Source organism: Eutrigla gurnardus (assembly GCF_963514095.1).
Source record: "Eutrigla gurnardus genome assembly, chromosome: 20".
NCBI lineage: Eukaryota > Metazoa > Chordata > Actinopteri > Perciformes > Triglidae > Eutrigla > Eutrigla gurnardus.
The window spans coordinates 8488491-8516038 of record NC_139931.1 but is presented as its reverse complement, the minus strand read 5'-3'; the positions used below and the strand labels follow the sequence as shown (position 1 = coordinate 8516038).

The window sequence follows — 27548 nt, the reverse complement described above, 5'->3', positions numbered from 1 at the left end:
AAGTGTGTCATTAAATCTTTCATTTCATTTGTGTGGTCATGTGGTTAACAAATTAAATTTACATTGTCCAGATGCTGTTAATTCCCAAATCTCCTGGTATACAGATGAGTAATATCAGTTTGGCTTTTGTCCTTATAATGATAGTCCAAACATGTTCAGCAAAGTATGTTGTTGTTCATTTAGGACTCTTGTTAATGGAATGTATTATGCTTGTTTCAAAATGCCACTTACTGAATGGAACATGTAGACACACAGATGGGCAATAAATAGGGAGGGGCATCGTTAAATACTGCTTATCACTTTTTCACTGTAATAATCCTTCCATTCTTATCATGAATCAGAGTCAAGGACATTCAAATAATTTCAGAATTTATTCTGGTCATAAAAAACATGACAATTGGTCATTTTAAATAATAATAAAAAAAATATATTATTAAAATAGAGTACAGCCATGTCAACAAAAAACGTCAACACCCTGACGCAGAAGTATCAAGGCAATGTGGTATCGCAGTGAACTAGTGGCTGTACCAATTAATTGACAATAATATGTGCACATAAATATTCTTTAATTCGGAGTCTGACACTTATTCTTGACATGGACAATGAGGGAAAACCTCAAGAGAATGTGCCGTGCATTTGACACGGTCTCAATAACTTAGCTTAACTCAGTGTCTGCTGTGCAACACCAAGCCCGTGTGTAATCAAATACATTTATATTTCTTTTCATTACGCATTGATTTCGGTCAAATGTTGAAACACCTGTTATATCTCAGATTACTGTAAACTCAGTACAAGTTAGTAAAGAAATAAAGCACAAGAAGGGAGTCAAAGCCCTTGGACAAAACTTGTCTAAGTTAAATTATACTTGCTTACTCTTTTTTCAGGGAGACTACATGACTGTCAGCATGAAACTGATGTCTGTAAATTCACTTACAGCTATAAGCACTAGATGTTTATGTATATGATGAAATGTTATAACCGATAACAAAAGGTGTAGTTCTTAGGCACAGATAAAAAGTTACTTATTCCCCTTTCACTCTGACTTTCTAGCTTGCATTTAAATATTTGTTTTTCTTTCAAATGGCAAATTTGCCACCCTTGTCATTAAATACTCCAGACTGTATCAAGCTACATGAACGCTTTGTGTTCGGATCAGCTGTTTTCAGCGAGCTACAGCAGTCAAAAACAATGATGTTGTGATGATGTATATCAATGAGCTAAAGTGTGGTAGTGAATACAATCATTTGAATAGCAGATGGTACTATTGTATTAGCAGCACAGAGTGAAGGATCAGTGGGTTTGTATTCAAATCACTAAAGGTTCAAGTTCACAGGTGAGAGAAAGTGGGGCCACCTGTTAACCCAGAGAGTGCTGCTTCTTCAGGCTGTCTGAACAGGCCAATAAACATTTCCTCGCTCGTGGAGTGAGGCAGGCAACCGCTTAGAAATTGTGTTGCAGTGCCTGAACTTGTTTGCCTCAAAGTTAGTTTCATTTCTGGATAAATGGTTAGCATTTGTTCCTAGTTTGGTGCCAGCAGTCTGTTTTGGGTGTGTGTGTTGTTCCCTAAGCTGCGGTTAATACCAGGAAGTTATTAATGATGTTGTGAGGTGTATGAAACCGTTCACACGAACAAACTGCTTTACTTTTTAACTATAATCTACATGATAAACACGAAGGTGAGTATTTATGTGTATATATGATAACCGTGTGCATATTGAAGAAAATTGTCATTTTATTTATTTAGTTTATTGTTTTATCTTCAAAGAAATTGCAGTTTGTGTGATATCTTCCTAGCCATTGCTGGGGATTCACCCACCCTAAAGGAGCACCAAATACATCCAATAAAAACAAACCCACTTCTGATCACTGGATATTATCAACAGAAACCAGATCTCATCTGCAGTCTAAGGCTATTTTCCTCTTTCCCATCCAACCTCTTTTTCCTGTCCAGAAACCTCTGTGTGGCAGCAGACAGAACTACTCTCTCCTTGGGGCCCTTGGCTTTCTCCTTTTGACACAGAAAGGAAGGAACATGGTTGATGATAGAAGTACTGACACTGACAGCATGAGACGAGGCAGGTCACCGCAAAACTGTGTTTCTTCACAAAACAGGAGCAACAGATGCCATGTTCGTCTGATTAAATACAGATATGTGATTTCATGCCGGCCTTCATTTTCTTGCATTTATATTGTCATTCAAAAGTGATGTTGCTTTCCAAGCTCATTTTGGACAAGAAAATAAAAATAAGTTCACTACACAGTCCAGATGCTGTGAATTCCCAAATCTCCTGGTATACAGATGAGTAATGTCGCCCCTTCGTCCACCGAGTCGCTGAGGGCTTGTGGGGCCGCGGTAGCCTCCACTGCCACCTCCCCGTCTGAACCCTCAGAAGCACCATCTGACTGCGGCTGCGTCTGCGCTGCAACTATACCCCTCTCCACCAGCCCCTCTGACAACACTCTTGACCTCTGGCTTCAGGGCATTCATAGGAACAGCAACATCAAAGAAAGCAGCAATCACCAACAAATCCTCTTTAGTACATCTGTCCAACTTGTCAAGAGTAGGAGCCTGTGTAAACTCATCCATGTCAAACGTCATCCTATGCCTCCACACACAGAAAACTACCAACCAACAGTACAATCAGACTAACCTCCACCACGTGGGCGGATGCAGAAGATCCCGGACAAGCCCCCAAATTATGTTACGCCCCAGGCTAGCGGAACAGGCGCACAACATAAATGAGGCAGAGAACGATGTTTCGCAACCAGAAAAGCTTTAGTTTATTGTGCACAGCTCAAAGTGAACAAAGGTGTATTGTACAAAAGGGTGGACAAAGTCAAAACAAAATAAAACAGAAAACAAAGTGAAGCGTCTCTTCGGGGTGAACCAAGGCCAAAATAATAAACGAAAGAAACTGTCTTCTCAACCAGACTAACTTGACCTGGCAGGGGAAAAAAGGAATAAAATTACAATGTCTAAACCCAACTCCCTAAACTAACAAAAACAGGAGAACAAATAAATGGCAGTTACACCCTTACTGCTTCCTCACAAATGAAATATTAAATGCAAAATGTGCTATGTACAAGGTGAGTAACTAAGACTAGTGCCGAAGCACAGCAAAAAGGGTCAGCCCAGCTCCGTAACTAACACACACACAGGATAACAAAAACCACAACGATTAGTTGAACTAGACACAATTCGAACAAAACTCAGATCAACAGCTCACGAAAACGAGGAGGAAAGTCACACTGCACAGTGACAGCCCTCGAATGCTGTCTGAAGAGCACTGCTATTTCACACGGGACCGCTCCTTGACAGCTTGTCAGGCTCAACATTGAGAGTTGCACATCTTGGGCTGTGGCAGCTCTGATCTCTGCCATTTTGTTTGTCACTTACTGGCGCATTACTAACCACGGAGCGTATCTGTAAGTCCATGCCTTCACTCAGTGAACAGTCATTGCATTCAATCGGCTTCCTGGAAAGCGTGTCTGCAACTGGTATCTGTTTTCCAGGCTTGTGTGTGATGACAATATCATATCGCTGTAGTTGCAGTATCATGCGTTGGAGTCGTGGGGGAGCTGCTGCCAGAGGCTTCCGCATGATTGACTCCAGCGGTTTGTGGTCCGATTCAACAACCACTTGACGACCATACAGGTACTGATGAAACCGTTTGCATCCAAAAAGCACTGCATAAAGCTCTTTTTCTATCTGAGCATAGTTTTCTTCAGTCTCATTCAGTGCTTTGGATGCGTATGCGACTGGTTTCTCTTCCTGGAGTAATACGGCTCCTAAGCCGCATTTGGATGCGTCGACTTGCAGCTTTACGTCTTTGGTGTGGTCAAAGTACGTGAGCACAGGGTATGGGATACGGCGAGGTGGGCACACCACTGGTGTGGCTGAAGGTTTGAGGTGGAGGACGCATTCACCAGGAAATAGCCCAATGCCCTTGAACACGTCTGCAAACTCTTCAGTGATGCTTGTGTGTGTTTCTGGCTGTGCTTGGATTATGTGTACCAGCTTAACTATGTTCAAATCTAGACATGCTCTCATGCCCAAGACAGCAGGAGCGTTTCCAACCTCAACAATATCAAAGTCTAACATGACTGTTTTCTCTTTGTATCTGCATGTCAGCCTGCATGCTCCCTTAACTTTAAGCCTCTGTCCCCCGTATCCTGATATGTAACTGTCTTTTGAGCCTAATACCACATCTCCAAATATTCTGTGAAATGTGTCTGCTGGTATCACATTAGCCTGGGCGCCTGTGTCAACTTTAAGCTTTAATTTGTGCCTTGCTTTGCCTATTTCTATCTCTGCAAATGCCTGTTCCCTGTTTGTGTTTGCATGTCATTTTGTTATATTGTCAATAAACAGCTCAGGTGGTGACTGCTCTGCGCCGTCAGAAACAGTGTGTACTTTCCTGGACTTAAATGTTGCCTGTTTCTGCTGTGTATTTGTCCTGCAAACCTTAGCAAAATGGTTAAATTTCTTGCATTTGTTGAATTGTCGTCCTTTTGCTGGACAGTCCTCCGTGCGGCTGTGCCCTCGCCCGCATGCACCACACTCTCTGCTCCTAGCAGTACCATCACCGTCTGCTCCGCTGGCCATTTTGCGTCCATGGCGCGTGTGTTCCGTTTTATTGGTCCATCTGTTCACTGCATGCACGGACTGGCTAGCTGGGTTAGCAGTGGGAAAAAACATCGTCTTTAGCTGCTGCTGCGACAGCTCATGTGAACGTGCAATGTCAATAGCATTTTCAAGCGTGAGGTTTGGGCCGTAGCAGAGTAACGTTTCGCGCACTCTTGGCGAGCTTATGCCGAAAACAATTCGGACTCGCACCATTTCATCATCGTTGGGGTAGTCGCAGTCTTTTACGAGTAGCTTTAGCTCAGTCACAAACTGGTCGAAGCTCTCACTTTCCCCCTGTTTCTTCTCATGAAACTTGTAGGGGGCAAAAATGGGGTTTGCTTTTGGCGTTACATAAGCTCCAAACCTGTCGTAGTATGTATTTAGTAGTTTTCTTTCATCCGCCGTGAGAGTCCATGTGTTAAATACGTTGCGGCCTTTCTCGCCGACCCAAAGTAGCAGGTAGCTACATCGCTCCTCTTTTTTCTTTAGAGCGTAGCGGACCCAAAAACATTAGCTCTACATTTTAAACTTTCTCCATGCATCAGGCAGATTAGACGAATCCCAGTCCATCCGTGGCGTGGGGATACCTGTGCTGTCCATCTTCCATCGGCAGGTCGATGAGCACTTGACTCTGACACCATGTAGTATTCACAGCCCGGATATAATAAATACATACAATGTGCTTTGGTCTCACTCCGGCGTGCGTGTGCCGCCAACCTTTATTATGTTTTACATGACCCTGTCTCTCGCCTTGGCGCATCTTGCTTACGTCATCAGTTAGTGAACTCGTAACTATGCCCAAATACTACACCACCCACCATTACAGCCACCTTAAACAACCAATAGGAGGCCCCAGTGCACCAACAGAGACTGTAGAAACTGAAACTCTCAACTGAAATTGGCACACCGGCATATTTGGGAAGGCCTACTGCACTTGAATGTTCTGTACCAGCACCCGGAATGCAGCAGAGTGAGGAGGTGATGTCCTGTTCTATTGAGGTTGCAATTATCCTGGAGGTGGTGTTGGTTATGCGTGTGAGTTTGCTCCTATTATTGACAGATACTAGGTCAAAGAAACAGGTGGAACAGTGAAGTAAAATGGGTTGAATAATGCTCTGGTACAATAGCAGGAGCTGGGGTGAGGGGGGACCTACCATTATTTATTTTGTCTTGGTGAATTGAGGTTACTAGTTACTTTTCAGATCAAGATTTTATATTAAAACGTGACAAACTCACTTATATGGAGATATGTGCACATGGGACACATTTACCGAATGGGATCTCAGTGACTTGATTTGAAGGTAAAGTACTGTGTTGCAGTTCTGCTTTGTTGGCATTATCTTTGCACATTATTTTGTGAGGGTTTTGATGACTCGCCTTAGTTGACTGCATGTAATTAGATGATCTCAGGCAGGACCCAACAATTTTCTCAAAGAACTTTGAGGCAACATCTGATACAGATTGTTACAATGAGATGGTAAGAAGTTATACTGTAACGCCCCATTCGGACTGGATTTATTTCTCTAGTGGTGGTGGGGGTGGCTTTTACATTACATGCAATGGTCAGAGATCTTATTCCCTTCTACTTCTGCTTCTACACTTTTTGTTATTATTATTCTTATTATTATTTTTTTTTTTTTTGCCTTTTTATTCAGATGGGACAGTGTCAGGAAGGGTCAAAGTTCCAATTTCCCATAAACCCTCCGTAGTTGTACAAATTACATTTTTTCATTACAAATTTTTCATTTGTACTTTTGCTTGAGTAATAGTTTGAATGCAGGGCTTTTAATTGTAAGAGAGTATGTTACATTGTACTTTTCCTTAAGTAGAGATCTGGCTGAGTATTGCCACCAGTGTTAACATTAGTTCATTGAAATATCAAAAGGGTTTTCTTTCATTTTCGTTCTCCCTCCATCATCAGTCTCATAATATTTGGGACCACAGTCAAAGTTTCAGAGTTTAAGCTCCAGCAAAAAGAAAAGAAAACATTGTCTTCCTTGTCATGTTTCAGATTTCTAGGACTCAGTTCAACCAAACAGACATTTCCCTTCTAAATGTCTCATATTAACAGCAGTCACAATAAATTATTTTCACACGTGCCCACACGAAGTACATACAAATACACACTTGTATAACAGAAATTTGTTTTCTTCTATCTTTTGCCGATGACTCATAAAGGAAGAATACAATAAAAACATGTTGTATGGGAGGAGCGACGTTTGGCCCTCCCTTTATCGGCCAAGGGCAAGACAAAGAACCAGGAAAGCAAAAAGGCTTTAGGTTTCGTTTTTTGGGTTGGGTTGGACAACATTATAAGAGCAAGGGAATCCTAATCAACCCGCTGGACACCTGGAGTATCGGCATTGATCTGGGTCGCCTACCTGCTACAGGTAAGCGATGGAATGATTGATAATGTGATATTGTTTTGCTCATTAGAATATAATTGTGTGTGCACCCGAAAATAATGCAACCACTTTTGTGGTTATTTATTTTTAGAGAAAAAGGGGAAAAGTGATTTTCTTTTATTCCCAGGATTTAATATTATGTGTAAGGTTAATTTTGCACAATGTATTGTGTTGCAGACAGGTCACAACTTTTTGTTTATTTTATACCGAGGTTTATTAATTGTATTCATTTTATGTCTAGAATCACCACAGATTAGATGTTGCTGCCATATAAACAGTTAAGAACTGCTGTAATTTGCACTATATCATTATAGTAGCCCTGATTCACATAAGTGATTATGTGTATTGAACAAATTGTAAAATTGATACAGCTGTAAATACATTTGTGAGATGTGATGGACTAATATGATTTATGGAAATATGTTGCACTAAATATATAGTTATGAAGAACTGAAACGGACACTGACACAAAGAGTTCTGTGTTGAATATTTGAATATAGATTAAATCTGGATGAGGAACTGAGCGCTCCGTGTCCTCATTGCTGCTGAACTTTACGTTTCCACATGAAGTGTGCTTGCACGTAAGTAAACAGCTGAGTGGACTCTGCCAGAAAGAAAGATGGTTTTGTGACTTTATGCCTCACCTGACTCGCATTTCCTAAATATTTGCTTTGGACACTTACTTGAGTCTGGTATTATCAGTTTAATATTTTTTTTTTTCTTCAGTTAAATGTAATGATAATGATTCCAAGTTGCAGTGGTTGACTTGAAACATAATTATTTATTTACCTTCCAGTTGCTGTCCTTGGTCATGGATGATTTTGTTCGTGACAAATTACGTGAATGGGGTCTCGGCGAGTGGATAGACAATTTTAAAGGTAAAATATTACCATCCTTCTTTTTTTGGCACAAATATTATATAGTGTTGACCAGTCAGCTGGGATCAGCTCCAGCCCCCCCGCAACCATGATTACAGGATAAGCGGTAGACGATGGATGGATGGATGTGACCAATACCAATTCTGAAGCATTTACAGTACTAAAAAAACATACTCCAACGTTGTTATTATTGACAAAGATGATCTCAGCGCAAGCAGTGTTGACATCAAGACTAAAGAGTGACGATTAATTCAAATGCAATCAATATACATTGATGCTATTAGCTCTGTGAAGCTCTAATGCTGAAATGAACAGCTGAACCCACACCTATTTCAGTCCTTGCATAATATATATTTTTTTTCTCAATTTTGAAACTAATTCTTGTTTTCACATGACTCGTATTGAAATGAAATGTTTGTTTTTTTAATTGCAGCTGAAGCCATTGACAAAGACTGTCTTTACTGTCTCAAAAAAGAAGACATCACTTTGTTGATCCCAAAAATTGGTCCAAGGGCAAAATTCAGGGAAAGCCTCAGGTTGTTGAAGGTAATATTCTCTACTGTGAAGACAAGCATTTATTATTCACAGAAACATAAACTTCTATTAAAGGTTTTCATGATAACGGATTATACTGTTTTCCTTTGCCTCCAGAAGGAACAAAACCCAACAAACCCAGAAACGGTTGATTCTTCTGTTCAAGTAAGTTGAATTGACAAAGAAATATATTACAATCATACATATTCTTCAACTAAAGGGTACTGGTCACTGGATCACAGTTGTGATCACAGTTGTTGAAGGAGAAAAAAGGGATGCTGATTGTGCTCTCACTGCTTCCCTGGGGTTCACCAGACTCAACCCAGTCTGGAAGAGAACATTAATGCAGGTCTGTTTTCAGTGTGTGAATTGTAAAGATGTGTGTTCAAGCCGGCTGCACCCTGTTTAGAGGACAAAACACCTGTGTGAATGTAATTCCTTTAATTTGTGCGTCACATGTTCGTTCTCAGGTTTGTGCGTCCACCAGCAACACAAATGAAGGTGAGATACACGATATCTTATTGATTACACATCGTGTTCCATTTCAAGGCCATAACCTTGATTTGTTTAATCAACTATATTGAGACCCTGTTTTAATATTGTGCCAGGCACAAAAACTGATCTCTTCCCTTTTTTTCCTTGCATTTTAACGGGCACTCTAAGGAAAGAGAAAGGTGGATCTTCAGGGGGAGGGCAACGAGATGGAATCTCCAGCTAAAAAACGACGACCTGACAATATGGACAGATCATACTCAGGTATCTGTAATACTTTCCATGACAGCAACAGATAACTTACTATAGGGTATATAAATATGTATGCAATGAAATATTTTACTTGTATACGAAATCTTATCAGGACAACTCAAACAGTCATCACCATGCATGTTACAAATGCCATAAATGTATATTAAACTGCAGGTATCCATGGTAACACTACATGCTTTGAAGTAAATAACTACTGTGGCATTTAACTGGATGGTTGCTTATGCTGTGCTAAGCTGCGGTATGAGCCTGATGAACCTCTGAAGCATCATAAATTGACTTGTCAGAGTATTTGTCTCTTGTACTTCCTCCTAATTTTGTACTAGTCTAGACATCTTATTGTGCAATACCTGTTACTTGATACACAGGTTCATAGCTTCTGCTGAATTGTTCTGTACTTTTACTCTCATAGGAGAAATCATACTGTCTGATGTGAAAAACATCATGAAACATGTATGTCTGAGACTACCCGACCCGGACAATAAGCTCAGCAATTTCCTTAAGTAAGTAATACGTTTATTAAATGTTACATATTTTGGGCTGGGTTCCACTCCACTGAAATTAAGCCACCTTACCCCCAGGCTAACTCAGAATAAGAGTGACACCAGTTGCATCAAATGACAAAATAACATGACTCATCATTTGTGGTGTAGTAACAATGTTGTGGAACCAGAGGGAAAAAACAGTCAACAGAAGTACTGAGCCCTGCCACATTATGAAGCCACAGAATCTGAGCAAATCTGCACAGCATTGAGTACTGATTTTACTAACTGTTGAGTGCAGATTTAACAAAATTTTCTCTGCATTTTCAATGTCCTTGTATCCCTTGATTTCTTTCAGAAGGCATATTTTTCTGCAGCAGTGAAGGGAGCTGAGCAGTTTCATGCGTTTGCTCTGTCAGCTATGTTTTTATGAAGTGGCAACCCTGATTTTGACACATTCTTTCATTATTATATTTCAGATGAATTGATTAACGCATTTTTAAACTATTATACAACAGGAAAAAGATCAGTGATTTGGAGACAGACAAGAGGGAGTTGGTCGGTGTCTTTGGCAGAACCGGGGCTGGAAAGAGCTCTTTGATAAATGCTGTCATTGGAGAGAAGAATCTCTTGCCGTCTGGAAGAATCAGCGCATGTACCTCAGTCATGATTAAAGTAGAGGCTAACACGGAGAACTCAAATTATGAGGCAGACATTGAGTTCATAACAAAAGAGGTAAAATGAGCTGAAGTTTGTTTACTTCAATCTATTTGAATAGGTAGCTGCAAAAATACAGTTGTTGATTACACAACATGCCATTTCATTTAACTACATTAAATATGTTTTTTTCTTTTATTCAGGAGTGGAAAGATGAGCTGTGGTCCTTGCGTAATTTTCTTGGTGATACTGTGATGGAGGAAAATGATCAGGAAACTAACGATGATTATCAGGAAACTCAAGATGATGATCAGGAAACTAAAGATGATTATCATGACGCTGTCGACAAGCTATCAGCGCTGTATGGTGAAGAATGGAAAAACGCACAAGAAAACCTCATGGATGACAAATATTTCAAAGAGATCCCAGAATTTCTTCATTCCAAGAATAAGGTTTTGAAAGGTGAATCTGTAAGTAAAAGTTAAAATCTTCATAGAAAGCATTCTTGCGGTTGAAGTTGAGTTTGAGCATATCAATGAAAACTTCTTGAGTTGCCATAAAATTATTTTCTTATTCATTGCAGCCCAAAGAGCTATCTGCAAAATTGGTCAAATATACAAGAGACTCAAAATGTGAAGAAGGTAAACATGTAAAGACGTGGTATTGGCCACTGGTGAAGTGTGTGACTGTCAAGGTGCCTGATAATGATCTTCTCAAGCATGTCACACTTGTGGATCTTCCTGGAACTGGGGACTGTAACAAGAGCAGAGACACAATGTGGAAAGGGGTAATTTATCACAAGCAGTTTTGTTTAATGTGTATTTCTATGTTGATTGCAAACCAACAAGCCCTCCAACTCATACGACCAAATAGGTCGTGTGTCACGTCCTCAAATATACGACCTCTGGGAGCGTATTGCGGAGATTCTTCCGCAATGATAGTAGTGGTTAAGGTTAGGGTTAGGTCGACGTGTGGAGGGGGTCTCTGCCGATGATTGACGAGGGGCAATCGTCCGCGCACGCGCGGGGGGGGGGGGGGATAGGGGGGGGGGGGGGGGGGGGGGTAGGTTTAGGTCGACGTGTGGGGGGTAGGTTTAGGTCGACGTGTGAGGGGGGTCTCTGCCGATGATTGACGGGGGGCGATCGTCTGAGACACCGGAGTGTCGATATTTACTTGACCGCTAGAGGGCGCGCTATTTTGAAACGTAACATATGGTCGTAATTCGGTGCTTGACACACGACCTATGTGGTCGTTTTCTCGAGGAGGACACTCTGAAACTATTAAATTGTTACACTGATAATTATTTATTCTAAATTAACTTGTGGTTATGTCCCTTCAGGTTGTGGGAAAATGTTCTACTGTGTGGATTGTGACTGATATCAATCGAGCAGCAGCAGAGAAAGAACCCTGGGAGATCCTGGAGAATGCCTGTGGCTTCATTGGAAACAGTGGCGAGTGTCAGCGCATTCACTTTATCTGCACCAAGTCTGATGTAATTGAAGATTCAGATGATCAGTAAGTGATTTAGGATGATTTAAGATGCCAGTAGTACACAGTTATAAATATAACGTCCAAATTAGACACTGACACATTTAGCAGCCGAGACCGCAACAGGAGTAAACACAAGCAAATGTGCAGATGATATTGTCACAGCACAAGTAGTACTGTTAACAATTATAAAAAATAAAAAACAGCAAATAAAATACAAAATAAAATCAAGAATATAAGTTACAGTGCTGTATAAGCAATTAATATATTGTTTTGTTTACTGAAAGGAAGCGGCAAACAGAAAAGTCTGAGATTTGGAGCAGGCCTGCAAGTTTGTTCAAGATTTGTCATGCATGAAAAACTGAATGCTGCCTTTCCATGTTTAGGTCTGACTCTGGGGACACAGAGCAGCAGCGTTTTAGGGAGACCTGTAAAGATACCGTTACAGTAGTCTGCTGAAGATAAATGCATGGACAAGTTTTTTCCAAATCCTGAGACATAAATCCTTTAATCCTTGACGTATTCTTTAGGTGATAGTAGGCTGACTTCGTAACTGTTCAGGTCTGAGTCCATGACTATGCCTAAGTTTCTGGCTTGGTTTTAAGGGAATTCCTTTAGAAATGAACAACTGCATATAAACTCAATACAATTAATTAAACTAAAATAGCAGTCGCTAACATTGTCTCTATGATTGCCAAATTACATAGTACTTTCCAGAAAACTTCCTAGGGAATCGCCGACCTGTTACAACAAGTGTTGCACTTTTCAATATCAATGGTGGAGTCATACAGGTTTAAGGGCCCTCTCACACTAGGGCCAGTTGATCACTACTGTGCTGAAGCAGGATTTCCCCTATCCCATGTCCCCCGCTGGCCTGCACTCACATTGCTCCAAGCCCAACCTGGCCTCTTGTACATACGTCTTCACGTCATAATACGACACAGGCATTGTTTTTACATAGTTTTCAAGAAGTGCGGTCTCAGTCATCACAATAGTGAACAACACAGAGAACATGACTGCAACTTTACTGACAAGTAGCTGCTCCACATATTTAAAGGAAACACTTGACCTGCATCAGAGCATGTGAGCAGAGCGTGTGGGGAGGATAGCAGCATTATTTATTTATTATGAAAGGACAGAGCGTTGCCCTATGTTCCACTCCAATTTTGCTCCGGTAAATAGCTAAAACCAGTTGCAATTTGATGAGCAGAGATTTCACACCAATTGCTTAAAAACAGGAGCAGAGGGGAGTACCTCTAACTTACACTGCTCACAAAAAGTTAGGGATATTTGGCTTTCGGGTGAAATTTATGGAAAATGTAAAGAGTTCACACTACAGTGATATTATATCATGAAAGTAAGGCATTTAAGTAGAAGCATGCAATGGTGATTTCCTCATCAATTTATTGAAACAAAAGCCAGCAGCAGTGGTGGTTATACCACGTTAAAAAATATCAATGTCTCAATAACTTGTCATGGGGCCAAACGACGTCCACTTTGCTGCCTTTCTGGGACTCTACCCATCTCTCTGTATCTCTGTAGCAACCTGCTGATGACACACTGAGACACTCTAAGCTCAGTGGCCACTTCCCTCTGACAACATTCTGAAGCAATGATGAGGTACTCTTGATCACTTCTTAGGTGTTGTCGTGGTCTCATAATGTCAAAATGTGAACAGCATGATGAAGAGGACTGTTTAAATACCAATTCTAATTGAACCAGGACATTGATTGGTCGATTCAAGGATCAAGCATCTGTCGTGAATGTTGCTGTTCAGCTCCTTGAGAAGAGCAAGTTGTGCAAAAAGTACTGACACATTGAACAGATGGACTTGTGAATTCAAAAGTTTAGAAGGTAAAATGAAGTTCACCTGTAAAGGTTATAATGCATTTTGGGTTCATCATGAAATTTCACCTGAAAGCCGAATATCCTTAACTTTTTGTGAGTAGTGTAAGTGTTTGTTGCATAGCGTTCCAGGTACTAGGGGCATCAAAAAGGAATGCAGTTTTGCAAAGTTCTGAGCATGCACAAGGAATCTATCTGTCTTGCACATTCATCAACAGAAACAGTCAAAATGTTAAATTATAAAAAGCTTGATATCAGGGGTCGAAGCACACCTCCCCCAACCCTGCCAGGACCAAGGAAGTGTACACAAACAAATTTGGGACTCAAACGTGCTTGGGCACACTATGGGTTGCCTAGTGTGAGTGCACCCTAACAAAGATCATTTTGACTTTTATCATTTACTATTTACCATTTTATTCTGAAAGTATAGAAGAATGTTGGAATTTGAGGTTTCAGTTCCCCAAATACTGTATGAGGTGCCTCTTTAGACAAATCTTTTTTTTTTTTTTTTATAGTTCTGCAGCTGATGTTTGTTCTTCAATAATAAGACAAAACAAACAAGCGAAGCAAGAAGTGGAAAAAAAATTCAACCAACAAAACATTCTGAAGGTGAGTTTTACGGACTGACAAAAATTTTAATGCAAAGATTTTTTTACAACTGCAAGCCTGCCGTAAAATCAAGCCTTTTTCTTTTTAGACACATTTCAGTCATGAATGTTTCAAAGTGTTCACAGTGAGCTCCAAAGAGTTTCTGAAAAAGAAAATCCTAAGTCTGGAGGATACTGGTAAGTAAAGTCTCGACATGTGAACATATGAACTCTTACTTAGTTTACTGTAACCACTTTAATTCAAACAAGAATGATGAATTGGATTATACTTAAATGGAATTTAAATATCTATGGGGACTGCATTTTTTTTTTTTACAGAAATACCCGAACTTCAGGAATTTCTGCGGGAACTCAATTACTGTTACTCAGAGACATATGTGTCTGGAGCTCACGGGATTGTCTCTCTGATTCACGGGCTTAACCATAGAAGCAGGGTAAGAAATAAAGTAACACAATCTGTTTCATTGACAGACAATCATGAGAAAATGGTAAAGTCAAAGGCGGACTTCTTACATGTCAGCCATGCATACATTTTAGACATCCAGGTAGTTGATTTCCTGAGTTATGTTGTGTTTGTGTTTGTTTTCAGGCCGGTGAAAATACAGCTGTGTGCTCAACCCTTGAGGAAAGGCGGGGGAATGAACATAAAAAAGTCAGGCAATCATTAAGAAAGACTCACGCTGCCTTTGACAAATGCCTCAGTAAAGGGGTTGAAAGATCAAAAAGTTCATGTGAAAAAGTCTTGGCGTTGTTCTTACGTCTTGTACGTATTTGAATTGTAACTACGTCAAAACAACTGTTTCTGCACTTTATATGAATGTCTTAGAAATGTTTCTGTTTTGTTTCAGAATAAGACAGGATGTGGTTTCCACAGGATATTGAAGTGTGTAGTTGAGAACAATGGCACCTACACACACAAAAACAAAAAAAAACCAATTAATCTCAATATGACATTAGCTTCATACCTGACTGACAGCATTGATGAGGAGTTCAAGAAAACCTTCCCGTAAGAACTGAATTAATAAAGACATAAAACCCTGTGCTGGCTGATTTTACAAACCGGTCATGGTAAGCTTTGAACGCTTTATTAGGCAACTGGACATTCTTGAGGTTTTTCAAGACGTTTTGCCTCTCATCCAAGAGGCTTCTTTAGTTCAGAAATGATAAAGCTTTCAAAGATTATACAGTTATACCATTTATATATATATATATATATATACAAACTTGTCAATGCTAACTTTATGAAACATGTATTAGAAATGAAGGAAACCGTGGACCATTCAACGGGGCCATCAATGCATTTTCACTTGACACAAAGAGCATGATGGGAGAAATGAACAAAGATGTCGAACTGCAACTGATATTTCTCAAGACAGAGGTAAAAGGTAGAATAGAGGAAGACCAACCTCAGTGGGGTGAAAAATACTTTAAAATACCTTATTTTTATTACCTCTATTTTATTTAAAATATGTTGATGAATGCTTTATATTCTCTCAAAGGAAGAAAAAATTAAGACAAAACTCAACAAAATCATCAACGATCGCAAGAAAATGATCTACAGTTGTCTGACGACAACAATCGAGGATGCCATGCAAGTTTGCTATGATGGTGAGATATCATGACATATAAATGCTGAAACTATGATAATACACATTTGTCATCTTGACTGCAGGACAATGTAATTGACAAAAGGTTTCTGTTGTAGAAGCAAAGAAAATTGAAGGACAGTACGTGCTGAAAAAACTGAGGAAAACTATTACGAGGCATGTTCTTGAGTCAAAAGACATCATGTTTCAGCAGGCCAAAGACGTTATGATGAAAAAGCTGAGCGCCTTGATGGTTTGTTACATTTCATGATTAATTGTATAATGATGATGTAGTAAAGCATGTTGTGCCGCTCATCATTATCTATAATTCTACCTGGCATTTACATGAATCTTCTCAGTTGAGCTTGAACGCAATATTTTGCTGCGACTGATAAGTGATATAGATTTTGATGCTAATTAGGTGGAGATCCTGAAGAAACTGGAGGAAACAATGCAGGAATCAATCAATCTGTTGCTCAAGACTGATGGTGTTTCAATCCCAGGTAAAGGGAACGTTAGGAAATATAAACACGACTGTCACTAATAATACTGTAAATATTTGATTGAAATGAAAAAGCCAACAAATATCCAACTTTGTAATTATTAATTCACTTTTTGTAAATAATATGTTTTTGCTTTTGTTAGATGTTAAAGAGGAGCTGGAGTTGGTGAAGGGCCACCTCGATGCTCTGAAGCGAAGCCAAGATGAAGAACCAACAGTCATAGAATAAATATATTATCTTTGTCTCACCGGAGAGAAGCTGAAAATCTTTTATTCTACTGTGCAGAGAAGGTTCATCGTCATACAGAGTGCAAGCAGTCTGGAAGAACAACGGTTACAGAAAGGGGGCCATCTTTATAGTGCTCTGAAAGTGAGATGTGGGAGTGGCGGTCACACATGGGTCAACCGTTTTCTGTGCTTCCAGGTCTAAACAATGTTCTGTTCACACACACACTCTTTCTCTCTCCCTTCATCATGCAAAAACACTTTTTAATGTGTTCATCGTGTACAAATGAGTCATTATACTGTACATTTGTTTAAAAGCCTTATACAAGAGTCCCAGATAACCAAGTGACCTGTCCCAGATGATCACATTTAGGCAGGATGTTCTTTTTGGCAAATAACACTAAAAGCTGATGTCTTCTTCTGGCATGGTTAGAAAACATAAGGATTACTGAAAGGTATGATATGTTGATTTAATGGGTAAAACAGATATCTGAATGAGTTACAGAAGTCAAAATTGCAAAAGAATTACCTGAATTCACCTGTACATACTGTAGTTTGACATAGATTTGAGGCTTTTCAAACACTGATCTTCTTTCTTTCATGTTCAAGAACGACTGCAACTACTGCAAAATAATGGTTTATATATGTGTTCATTCATATAGAGAAATAGATGATAGAGATAATAGTAATAAACAAGTTGATCTGGTTTGATTATTTACTGAACAATTTCTGTTTTAATCTACACTGATTCTTAAAGCGTACATGTGTATATGGAAATGTATGCCATACTGCCCAATAAACCTCAATAAAATTCAATTTTAAGTCATAAATCTTTCATTTCATTTGTGTGGTCATGTGGTTAACAAATTAAATTTACATTGTCCAGATGCTGTTAATTCCCAAATCTCCTGGTATACTGATGAGTAATGTCAGTTTGGCTTTTGTCCTTATAATGATAGTCCAAACATGTTCAACAAAGTATGTTGTTGTTCATTTAGGATTCTTGTTAATGGAATGTATTATGCTTGTTTCAAAATGCCACTTACTGAATGGAACATGCAGACACACAGATGGGCAATAAATAGGGAGGGGCATCGTTAAATGCTGCTTATCACTTTTTCACTGTAATAATCCTTCCATTCTTACCATGAATCAGAGTCAAGGACATTCAAATAATTTCAGGATTTATTCTGGTCATAAAAAACATGACAATTTGTCATTTTAAATAATAATAAAAAATATATATTTAAAGAGAGTACAGCCATGTCAGCCAAAAACGTCAACACCCTGACGCAGAAGTATCAAGGCAATGTGGTATCGCAGTGAACTAGTGGCTGTTCCAATTAATTGACAATAATATGTGCACATAAATATTCTTTAATTCGGAGTCTGACACTTATTCTTGACATGGACAGTGGACAATGAGGGAAAACCTCAAGAGAATGTGCCGTGCATTTGACACGGTCTTAACAAGCTTAACTCAGTGTCTGCTGTGCATCTCCTGCTATGTGAAGCTACATTAATGTAACAGCAAGCCCGTGTGTCATCAAATACATTTATATTTCTTTTCATTACGCATTGATTTCGGTCAAATGTTGAAACACCTGTTATATCTCAGATTACTGTAAACTCATTACAAGTTTCTAAAGACATAAAGCACAAGAAGGGAGTCAAAGCCCTTGGACAAAACTTGTCTAAGTTAAATTATACTTGCTTACTCTTTTTTTTCAGGGAGACTACATGACTGTCAGCATGAAACTGATGTCTGTAAATTCACTTACAGCTATAAGCACTAGATGTTTATGTATATGCTGAAATGTTATACCAATAACAAAAGGTGTAGTTCTTAAAATGTAAAATGTTACTTTTTCCCCTTTCACTCTGACCTTCTAGATTGCATTTAAATATTTTTTTTCTTTAAAATGGCAAATTTGCCACCCTTGTCATTAAATACTCCAGACTGTATCAAGCTACATGAACGCTTTGTGTTCGGATCAGCTGTTTTCAGCGAGCTACAGCAGTCAAAAACAACGATGTTGTCATGATGTATATCAATGAGCTAAAGTGTGGTAGTGAATACAATCATTTGAATAGCAGATGGTACTATTGTATTAGCAGCACAGAGTGAAGGATCAGTGGGTTTGTATACAAATCACTAAAAGTTCAAGTTCACAGGTGAGAGAAAGTGGCGCCACCTGTTAACCCAGAGAGTGCTGCTTCTTCAGGCTGTCTGAACGCCTCACTCTCTCCTCTGGGGTCTTTCTGTACCAGCTCCTGGGAAGAAACAACCACTGTCATACTTTGCAGACATTAAAGCCATCGGACAATGCTTGTCAACTACAACAGAGGGAACCCAACAGGCCAATAAACATTTCCTCGCTCGTGGAGTGAGGCAGGCAACCACTTAGAAATGGTGTTGCAGTGCCTGAACTGGTTTTCCTCAAAGTTAGTTTCATTTCTGGATAAATGGTTAGCATTTGTTCCCAGTTTGATGCCAGCAGAGTCTGTTTTGGGTGTGTGTGTTGTTCACTAAGCTGCGGTTAATAACAGGAAGTTATTAATGATGTTGTGAGATGTATGAAACCGTTCGCACGAACAAACTGCTTTACTTTTTAACAATAATCTACATGATAAACACGAAGGTGAGTATTTATGTGTATATATGATAACCGTGTGCATATTGAAGTTATAGAAAAGGGGTATATTTCTTCCTACTCCATTTTGGACATGTCATTTTATTTATTGTTTTATCTTAGAAGAAATTGCATGTGGCAGTTTGTGTGATATGCGATGAGAAAAAAGTACAAACTCACCCCTGGCGGTTCAGCTGACCTGGGACAGGAGAATTCTGGCCTTGGCTTGGCTTCAGGACTCTGGGAAAGGAAGAAAGGATGTCATTTATCCAGTAAATAAAGTGTAACGCACAAAACCAGACGATGTACAGCACCTGTTAGTGGTGGGGCTCTTTGGCTTCTGCTGCTTCTTCCTAGCCATTGCTGGGGATTCACCCACCCTAAAGGAGCACCAAATACATCCAATAAAAACAAACCCACTTCTGATCACTGGATATTATCAACAGAAACCAGATCTCATCTGCAGTCTAAGGCTATTTTCCTCTTTCCCATCCAACCTCTTTTTCCTGTCCAGAAACCTCTGTGTGGCAGCAGACAGAACTACTCTCTCCTTGGGGCCCTTGGCTTTCTCCTTTTGACACAGAAAGGAAGGAACATGGTTGATGATAGAAGTACTGACACTGACAGCATGAGACGAGGCAGGTTACCGCAAAACTGTGTTTCTCAGAAGCACCATCTGACTGCGGCTGCGTCTGATTAAATACAGATATGTGATTTCATGCCGGCCTGCATTTCCTGGTCACCATGTCTCGCAGCTTCCTCTCTGCCCGGAGCTCCCTGTCCTGCTGCAGCAATGCCAATCGATCCCCCAGGGGCATTTCAAAGAAGATATCATGGACGTCATAAAGGGCCGCGCGTAACTGAGGGACAAAAGACACACACATAAACACAACGTAAGATGGACCTCTGCTGTCTGTAGACTGTAAATACACATTCATACCTGGGCTCGAACTCTCTCCTGCAGGGAGCGATCTTGCGCCGATCCTCTCTTCTGCGGGGCTTCGGTCTGGAATGAATGGATGAACTCTTGTGTATCCTAAACACACACATTTAGACAGTACACATTCATTTCCCACAGTAATTAAGCAATTCAAGTATTAAACACTCACATTGGTGTTTTCAATTGATTGTGCAAATTTCTTTGCATGTGTTTTTTTTTTTTTGCGTGTAATGTGAGGGTGTGATCTCACCATGACGGTCTGACGAAGGTGCTTGACCTTCTCTGTTTTGAGCAGTCTGCGAGTGAGGAAGCCACGAATGATGGCGCCAATTCGACAGAACGCTCTCTGCTGCTCCGCTGTCAGAACCTGGAAGAAAAACGACAAGAACCCAAGAAGATGGGACCGTGTAGACGGAAACACAGAGAGGGTTTGAGAAATAAACGTCCATCCAACACATGCAGTCACACACACCGTCTTGTCTACTTGGGAATACCTACCAGACTTAGCCTCGCTCGAGGGTTGCTAACTGCCCATGTGGGCCCCCATAGATAGACGGGACGCTGGACAGAGGGAGAGGACACACTGGTACTTACAGGACTGGGGAAACCTGGAGAAAGAAGCATGTTTTCAATTTAGGTGTTTGACCATCTCTGTTTTGAGCAGTCTGCAATTGATGGTTTCAGATTATCTTGTTAGTTTAAATATTAAATGATGATATGTTCTGTAAGTAGTGTATAAAGAATGTAGTTGTGTTTATGGATAGAAAGCTTAAGTATTTGGTTTTAGATTTTTTAAATATGAAAAAACATGATTTGACCAGAGTTAATGGACTATAATACACCACTAGTTTCAAACTCCAACACAGCAATAAACAAACAAGGTGAAGTGGTACCTATACTTTGTACAGGTGATCGCTCAGATGGCGTGTGGGCAGGACTTAGTCCTGGGCAGGAGGGACTCACAACAGGACAGCTCTCACTCACAGACCTACAATTCCACCCACAAGCATTCCCACTCAAAGGCCGCACACAACCCTGATCCTTCAGTCTTCTCTGTGTCTCCTCGAGCTCCTAAACAACCAGGACGCCAGACAATAAACTCACACGTCTGCATTGCAATGCAGTTTGTTAAAATAACTAATAAAAAAATATACACTTTTAGTATCTGCTTCTATTTAGAATAGATATTGTGTGATTCCACATGCTGACCAGACAGAGGCGCTGTTGCTCTTTCTCCTGCTCAGCCAGGAGCAGAGACATCTGCAAGGCATGCTCCTCCTCCAGAAGCCTTTGCATGTCCTCCAGAGCTTGTGCTCGCCTCTGGGTCTCCTCTGTTGATGGGCACAAATAAATACACCTCAAATAATTCATCCTTTACCTTTTAAAGGTATTATTATTTCACTTTCCCTGCCTCTCCAACATATATGTATATAAAGCTGCAGTGGGAGACACAGTGATCTCTGAGGATATGACACAGTTTAACTCTGTATATCTTAGTAAATGCAGTCTGCGGTACAAGTCCTGTTCAAGAGTGACTCACCTGTCTTGTTGGCTTGTGCCTCAGCTGCATGTCTGAGCACAGTTGGTGTGATCCTTCCGTTGTGTGTCCCCTGAGCATCATCAGGCTCCATCCTGAGGGTGACCTGAACCACGTCAGAAGCCACGCGGGGCCTCAGCAGAGATGGTGAGGGCTTATCTACCTCATACGACTGGGTTAAAGGGGCTGCAGGGGTGCGCCAACTTGGAGCCGCCCATGTCACTCCTGCCATGAAGCGGGGCGCCCTTTCCTGGCTGCGGTCTATGTGCTCGACTCCAGATTGGTAGCTATGCGGCTGGCTGTCCAGGGTGTGGCATCGCCGGCGAAACCCTGCAGCCAGATGGCCATGGTGTCCCTTTGGGCTCAAACCTGTGGCACTAACAGGGCCAAATGACTCCTGCAATGGACTGGAACCACAGTGGCTGGAACGACGATTGCCGACAACATCACCATTTTCACTCCCTACTGAGCCCCAGTGACTGGGGGACTTTATGGCCCCTAATAGAGCTTCTCCTGAATCTGCCACGCCAGCACCTTCCCCTGACCTACCTGGGCTTCGGGCTATAAGGTCGACTGGGCCAATGGGGAAGGAAAAATGGATGTTCCCTGTAGAAACTGGGCGTGGTTTGCGTCTCTGAATACGGGGACTAATGCTAGATTCTGGACTGGGGAGACGAGCATACCGGTCAGGCAGACTAGGCAATAGGCAGCAGGACTGTTGGAGACTGGGGTCGAACAGAGCCTGATGGGTGTGAGGTTGGCCAATAGGACTGTGGTGCAGACTGAATCCAAACTCAACACCTGTGTCCCCCATGGGACTGCAGCTCTTCTTCTCCTGGTCAGAGACGGTCTCTGGCAGGGGAATCCTGGTGACTGTGTGGGCAACACTTGACCCTTGCTGAGTCTGCTCTCTCTTCACATACTCCCTTGATCTCTTCAGAAGGCTGTCCAAACTAATGTCCTCCTCCTCCTCTTCCTCCTCACTCTTCTCATCCCCCTCCACCATCACTTCCTCAACTGCCTTGCAGCCATTGAGGACGGAGGTCTCAGAGCACGGCTGAGCATTTGTCTGTAGCCCAAATCCAGAGTCTCTGGGAAGTCCAGGAGAGTCAGTGACCAGGGTGTAGCCGCTCACTGTTGCAGGGATAGAAACTGGCAGGTTTTCATCTTCTTCACTTGGTGCTTTATGTACCTGTGCAGAGACAATGAATAATGATGACCGATCATCAAATCATTGTTAAGACTTTACAATAGCCTAATTTGTATGCAATCCTAACCTGGCTGTAACCTTATCACTTCCAACATAAACATATGTATATAGATCTCCTAATAAATAGCACGCTCTGGACAATATGTTTGCAGTCAAAATACATATGAATGTGCTACTACTGTCCCTGTGATGTGTATAACAAAAGACTACAATAGGCCTATCACATTTATTGACATTTCATAACAAGAGCAAATAGACAATATTGCTTGGATGCCGAGTTGACAAAAGAGAGACATTGTCAGTTAAAAAAAAAAATAGCACAGTGTTGAGTCATACAACCAGTATTCAAGTCTGCTAATGTCACAAGATGAAATAGACAAAGTGGCTATGTGTTTTATATTCCAAACAGAGGTCCTGTGACCAGGACCGTACAGTCCTACAGACCTGAGCTTGGACCAGTATGTCCTGAACCTGGGCCATAAGGTTCTTCCTCTGCTGGTTCTGCCTGTCCACCTCCAGCTGGACTGCCTTCCGTCTGTGGCCACACATCTCACTGCGCTGCTCTGCACTCAACTGGGGTAAAAAAAAAAAAACAACCAACACAATACACACGACTTTTTAAAAAATGATTCAAATAACGTGCTCCTCTTGAGCCACACTTTGGCTGACTGGCTTAAACGGACTCAATAAAACGAAACGCAATAACACGGGAAAAATGTATTTCATGAGATTTGTTTGTGATCTGTTTTAATGTCTGCAACGATCCTCAGTCTCACATTAGCCTCTCCATCATGTGGCTTCTTCTGTGAACTTGTTTTGTCAGCAGTCGCTAGCAGATGGATTCTCCTGACTGACACCAGACAGCCTTGGTGTTCCGCATCATCAATTATCTCCTCTCTCTCTCTCTTTCCCACTGCCAGCTGCTGATCTAATTGAGGCTAGTCAGCCCTCGTGCTTCACATATATTATGTAGGTCTCGAAAAACAAACAGTCTGTAGAGCCTACTCTGTGCATATCTGCCTTCTAGAGAAACCAGAAACATTTTGAGAAACTTGTAGCTACATCCTTAGAATAAGTCCTCGCGTCTGTTGGTTTCTTTCTTACCAGAGGTGAAAGCACAGCTCTTCCATGGAAGCGGATGACAGAAAGGGCCTTTAGGGACCACGGTGGTTCACATGTCGTCTTCTCGAATGTCCCCTCCTCCTGCAGACCGGCCAAACACCGCAGACAGAACTCCTCGTAGCTCTCCATCTCTGGGCAGCCCGCACATCCACACTCTGAATAGGAAACACACACCATGTAGCCATGTCACCCGGCTGCCAAGGGAAATACAGAGTGTGGCTGTTGCAGTGGACGTGTGAGGCTTATATAGACTGAGGTGTGGATCACCAGAGGAGATCCTCTGGGATCATGTGTGGAAATGCTGGACAAACAGCCCACAACAAAAGAGACTCTGTCTGCCACTACTATTTTTTTTTTGTTATCTATCGCCCATCACATTCCTGACATGCCTTTCTATTAATGGTGACTGACTTCCATTTCCGCGTCCCTTGGAAATGCATACGGACTCGCGTGTCCCATCAATACAGTTTCTAGTTCTGGAAAGCGAATAAATAGCACACATACCGCCAGACACCACGCGCACAGCTGTTATTTGGAGGAACTATATTTTGTGAGACCATCCCTCGATTCGGGGTTGAATTCAACCTGGAGTCCTCGCGACGCTGTCATTAACCTAGAGGTATTCAGTCGCCTAATTACATCAGCTGACGTCACCGCACACTGATTCAAGCTTGACAGGTTGAAGATCGAAGGCGTTATCTCGATATGCACCTCATCTTTTGACTCCACGCGGACGTTTTTGTCCAGATGTGCCGCTGTCAGATGCCAGTTGCTAACGCTACGCCCGCGCCTATAATCGCGTGTTGCCCCCCCTTACTTACCTCCAAATGCTGGTCCCTGCTTCCTTTTCCTCCCCGGAAAGGAGCGTCAGACGTGCACAAATATCGCGGGGAAACAACAAAGTGCGGCTGCGGCATGAACCTTATGTTTCTCCTTCAATCTCGGGCTGCCCATCATCATCACCATTTTCAATCCTTCCGGCTCCAACAGCGCCTCCTAGCAACAGCGCGCCGGCCGCGTTCCAATACGGTCAGCGCGACCTTTACCAACGGTCTCGCATTATCTCCAACGATTTTGCTCGTGCGCGGAGATTTCTGCGTTTAGAATGTTTGTCATGTGACGTTTTGTTCAAATGTAGCGGGGAAGACGTGTTCAAAATAACTATAATGAAAGCAAAGGGTGAAACTGTAAGCCAAATGGAACGAGAACTTTGTCGAACAATCACCTCATAATTTTCATGTCTAATCAGTCGATTTGTGATCGACTAAGAAGGATATACTATTGTTGATCACGGGGTCACAACATAATTATTAACTCCGTTCTTTACACTCTGTGCCTTGTGTATGGTGTATCTATTGGAACTTGCATAGCAAAAGGTGAAATAATGGTAACTAATCATATCTTTGACATGCACTGTATGGTCACCTCCTCAACAGGGCCCCAAGATTTTCTACTATTTCTTTATTTTATTAATTTTCTTTCTTTTATAAATATCCTATAACTGCCACATAAAGCACCAACCCCAGTCTGGCTCCTGTTGGCCCCTGGTGATCTGGAGTCCTGGGGAGGTTATAGGTACCAGAAGTGATACCAGTCATACTTTTCTATTACATGCATAATAAACACTCCATATCTGTGCCCCATTTATAAATTATAGTGGGTCTGAAGCCACACTGGGTATGAAATACAGCTCAGGACAATACTTTTCATTTATGTCTTTATTTCTTTATTTTCACTCAAAAAACCCAGTATTATGACAACAAGCCATCGGATACATTCAGCAGGAGGCAAAATGACGTTGCTGTCTTTACAACTCATCTTTTGCGTGCACAGGTGAACCTGCACCTGCATGTATAGATTGAGCGATGCGCACGTGTTCCATATTGTCTTGGAGTAGAGCTTCAATGTCACTCTCTGAGAAGGTGGTTTTGGAACTCTGTCAAAAAAGACAAATCATATCAATTCCCATATGAGACATTTATTCTAATTACATAGATATTAATGTTTAAATGTTTCACAATTAAACCCATAGCCTACCTCAAAGGACTGGCGTTTCACCCCTACACATGCCATGGACTGCTCATAACACAGGACTACATCCAGATGCTTCGGTTCTTTATTCACCAAAGCTACATGGAACTGGTCGTGATGAGAGTCTGGATGGGGATTCAAAAATGACTTATTGATTCATGAGAGTGTCAAAATATATACAAATATATTGTTATTTCCTCCTGTTCTTACCTAACAAGTGCATGCACGAGGATGTCATTTTGTCCTTCGAGACATGTTCATGTTTGTGGGACAACAGTTTCTCACACACCCCCCCACTAATGAGGTTCTCAACTACTGTCTGTCTGCTCTCCTCTGGGGCTTCCTTCATGGCTTTCTCGATCTCTGGAAGGCAGTATGCATATGATTTTATTTATTTTCTTTACCTTAAAGATGATAGTCAAAACAAGTAATGGTGATAATTCACATTGTATCATTTTAAACTATTGTTGCTTGCACTGAATATTATCCGCCATACCTTGTGCCGCTGTCAGACAGCTCTCACAATAGGCGTCTGTTCAAAAGGAAAACAGTCAACCGAAACCAACACTGGCCCAAACTGCAAATAGTATTGTGAAGCCAACAGAATGGTAGCGTTACTTACAGCGGTCCATGTCTTTAGGCTCCACAGGAAGATGGTAGCACATACATATTAGAAAAATCAGGATTTTCATTATCAGTGACCAAACACGCACAACTCAACGCTCTCTACACACTCAGAGCAGACAACTGCGCTCAGGCAAAATCATCTACCCTTTCGCATAATGGGTTCACGTGATCTCAAGGACAATGGGATCATATCACCATCATTCCACAAATGACAGGTGTCCAGTTTTTCAGGTTTCCTCTGACTGTTCACAAATCCAGCTGGTCTCAACAGGAGGCTCAAAGTGCTGTGAACTCACATTTTACCACAGTACTTTGGAATTCACAATATGGGAGGTCTTTTTCTAGCATTTAGATATTCTTAGCTACCAGTTTTAAATAAGCTAGGCAATCATTTTTCTTCAGTGCTTTATTTATTTGAGCTTATGCTGCGAGTCCCTTCACAGATACATAGAGGTATTTTGACCCAACTGAACTGAGAATCAATCATATTTATATGATATTATATATTATTATTGTTATTGTTATTGTTATTATTATTGTTGCTATTATTATTATTATTATTATTATTATTATTATTATTATTATTATCATGATCATTATTGTAAGTAGTAGTACTTTTAGTAGTAGTAGGCTAACCTACTTGTGGTGGTTATGGTAATAGCAGCAGCAGTAGCAGTAGTTTTAATTAATTCACTAATTAATTGTTGTTTTTGTCAGCGGCCACTGAGTGGTGCTGTTTGTATGTCGAAAGCTAGTTTCAAGCAGGTTTTGAAGGAGTTTTGACAGATCCCATATATGGTCATTATTTCCATATAAGGATTGACGCACGTGACGCTCTGTTGCAACGGA

The 27548-nt window shown here is 41.0% G+C and overlaps 4 protein-coding genes across 6 annotated transcripts in view; 1 reads left to right on the top strand and 3 right to left on the bottom strand.

Annotated features, from left to right (window-relative positions):
* The first annotated feature begins 6907 nt into the window (after window positions 1-6907).
* LOC311031251 (nuclear GTPase SLIP-GC-like) lies at window positions 6908-17415 on the top strand. Of its 2 annotated transcripts, XM_084037440.1 has the most exons (22): window positions 6908-7017; window positions 7533-7613; window positions 7829-7910; window positions 8344-8456; window positions 8562-8609; window positions 8915-8945; window positions 9108-9200; window positions 9619-9709; window positions 10207-10423; window positions 10549-10815; window positions 10929-11132; window positions 11685-11860; window positions 14194-14287; window positions 14376-14463; window positions 14605-14720; window positions 14876-15049; window positions 15135-15292; window positions 15544-15664; window positions 15786-15894; window positions 15992-16125; window positions 16294-16375; window positions 16518-17415. In XM_084037440.1, the coding sequence occupies exons 3-22, from the start codon at window positions 7844-7846 to the stop codon at window positions 16601-16603; spliced, it is 2469 nt and encodes an 822-aa protein (XP_083893566.1). In that variant the 5' UTR covers window positions 6908-7017; window positions 7533-7613; window positions 7829-7843; the 3' UTR covers window positions 16604-17415. The 2 variants fall into 2 exon arrangements, with proteins under 2 accessions (XP_083893566.1, XP_083893567.1); XM_084037441.1 differs by lacking the exons at window positions 6908-7017; window positions 7533-7613; window positions 7829-7910; window positions 8344-8456; window positions 8562-8609 and adding an exon at window positions 8691-8793.
* Window positions 17416-18190: 775 nt separating this feature from the next.
* Window positions 18191-27548, bottom strand: part of proza (protein Z, vitamin K-dependent plasma glycoprotein a) — a 72215-nt gene continuing 62857 nt past the window's right edge. Inside the window, exon 11 of the mRNA XM_084037453.1 lies at window positions 18191-18212. The gene's annotated coding sequence lies outside the window, so the exon portion shown is untranslated. The remainder of the gene's footprint in view (window positions 18213-27548) is intronic.
* On the bottom strand, window positions 18202-25028 carry ccp110 (centriolar coiled-coil protein 110). Of its 2 annotated transcripts, XM_084037438.1 has the most exons (14): window positions 24863-25028; window positions 24024-24196; window positions 23364-23492; window positions 21713-22901; window positions 21382-21503; window positions 21066-21243; window positions 20671-20780; window positions 20423-20539; window positions 20173-20268; window positions 19976-20092; window positions 19730-19803; window positions 19547-19612; window positions 19413-19472; window positions 18202-18873 (listed from the first exon to the last, which is right to left on the bottom strand). In XM_084037438.1, exons 2-14 carry the CDS (start codon window positions 24168-24170, stop codon window positions 18798-18800), a joined length of 2481 nt encoding a protein of 826 aa, XP_083893564.1. In that variant the 5' UTR covers window positions 24171-24196; window positions 24863-25028; the 3' UTR covers window positions 18202-18797. The 2 variants fall into 2 exon arrangements, with proteins under 2 accessions (XP_083893564.1, XP_083893563.1); XM_084037437.1 differs by lacking the exon at window positions 24863-25028 and having other exon boundaries at window positions 24024-24273.
* LOC311030899 (uncharacterized protein) lies at window positions 25759-26853 on the bottom strand. The gene is made up of 5 exons (XM_084036934.1): window positions 26695-26853; window positions 26569-26604; window positions 26283-26435; window positions 26079-26197; window positions 25759-25977 (listed from the first exon to the last, which is right to left on the bottom strand). Exons 1-5 carry the CDS (start codon window positions 26762-26764, stop codon window positions 25849-25851), a joined length of 507 nt encoding a protein of 168 aa, XP_083893060.1. The 5' UTR covers window positions 26765-26853; the 3' UTR covers window positions 25759-25848.

Excerpts from the sequence above, each read along its gene's own strand:
- LOC311031251 (XM_084037440.1), top strand. The coding sequence starts at position 7,844 with ATGGATGATTTTGTTCGTGACAAATTACGTGAATGGGGTCTCGGCGAG. Across the intron at positions 8,610-8,914 it reads CGGTTGATTCTTCTGTTCAA|GTTTGTGCGTCCACCAGCAA; the intron begins GTAAGTTGAATT and ends GTTCGTTCTCAG. Across the intron at positions 14,288-14,375 it reads ACCAACAAAACATTCTGAAG|ACACATTTCAGTCATGAATG; the intron begins GTGAGTTTTACG and ends TTTTCTTTTTAG.
- ccp110 (XM_084037437.1), bottom strand. The coding sequence starts at position 24,218 with ATGGTGTGTGTTTCCTATTCAGAGTGTGGATGTGCGGGCTGCCCAGAG. Across the intron at positions 20,781-21,065 it reads ATCACCTGTACAAAGTATAG|GTTTCCCCAGTCCTGTAAGT; the intron begins GTACCACTTCAC and ends TTCTTTCTCCAG. Across the intron at positions 20,540-20,670 it reads CTCGAGCGAGGCTAAGTCTG|GTTCTGACAGCGGAGCAGCA; the intron begins GTAGGTATTCCC and ends TTTTTCTTCCAG.
- LOC311030899 (XM_084036934.1), bottom strand. The coding sequence starts at position 26,764 with ATGAAAATCCTGATTTTTCTAATATGTATGTGCTACCATCTTCCTGTG. Across the intron at positions 26,605-26,694 it reads GCCTAAAGACATGGACCGCT|ACGCCTATTGTGAGAGCTGT; the intron begins GTAAGTAACGCT and ends CCTTTTGAACAG. Across the intron at positions 25,978-26,078 it reads TGAAACGCCAGTCCTTTGAG|AGTTCCAAAACCACCTTCTC; the intron begins GTAGGCTATGGG and ends CTTTTTTGACAG.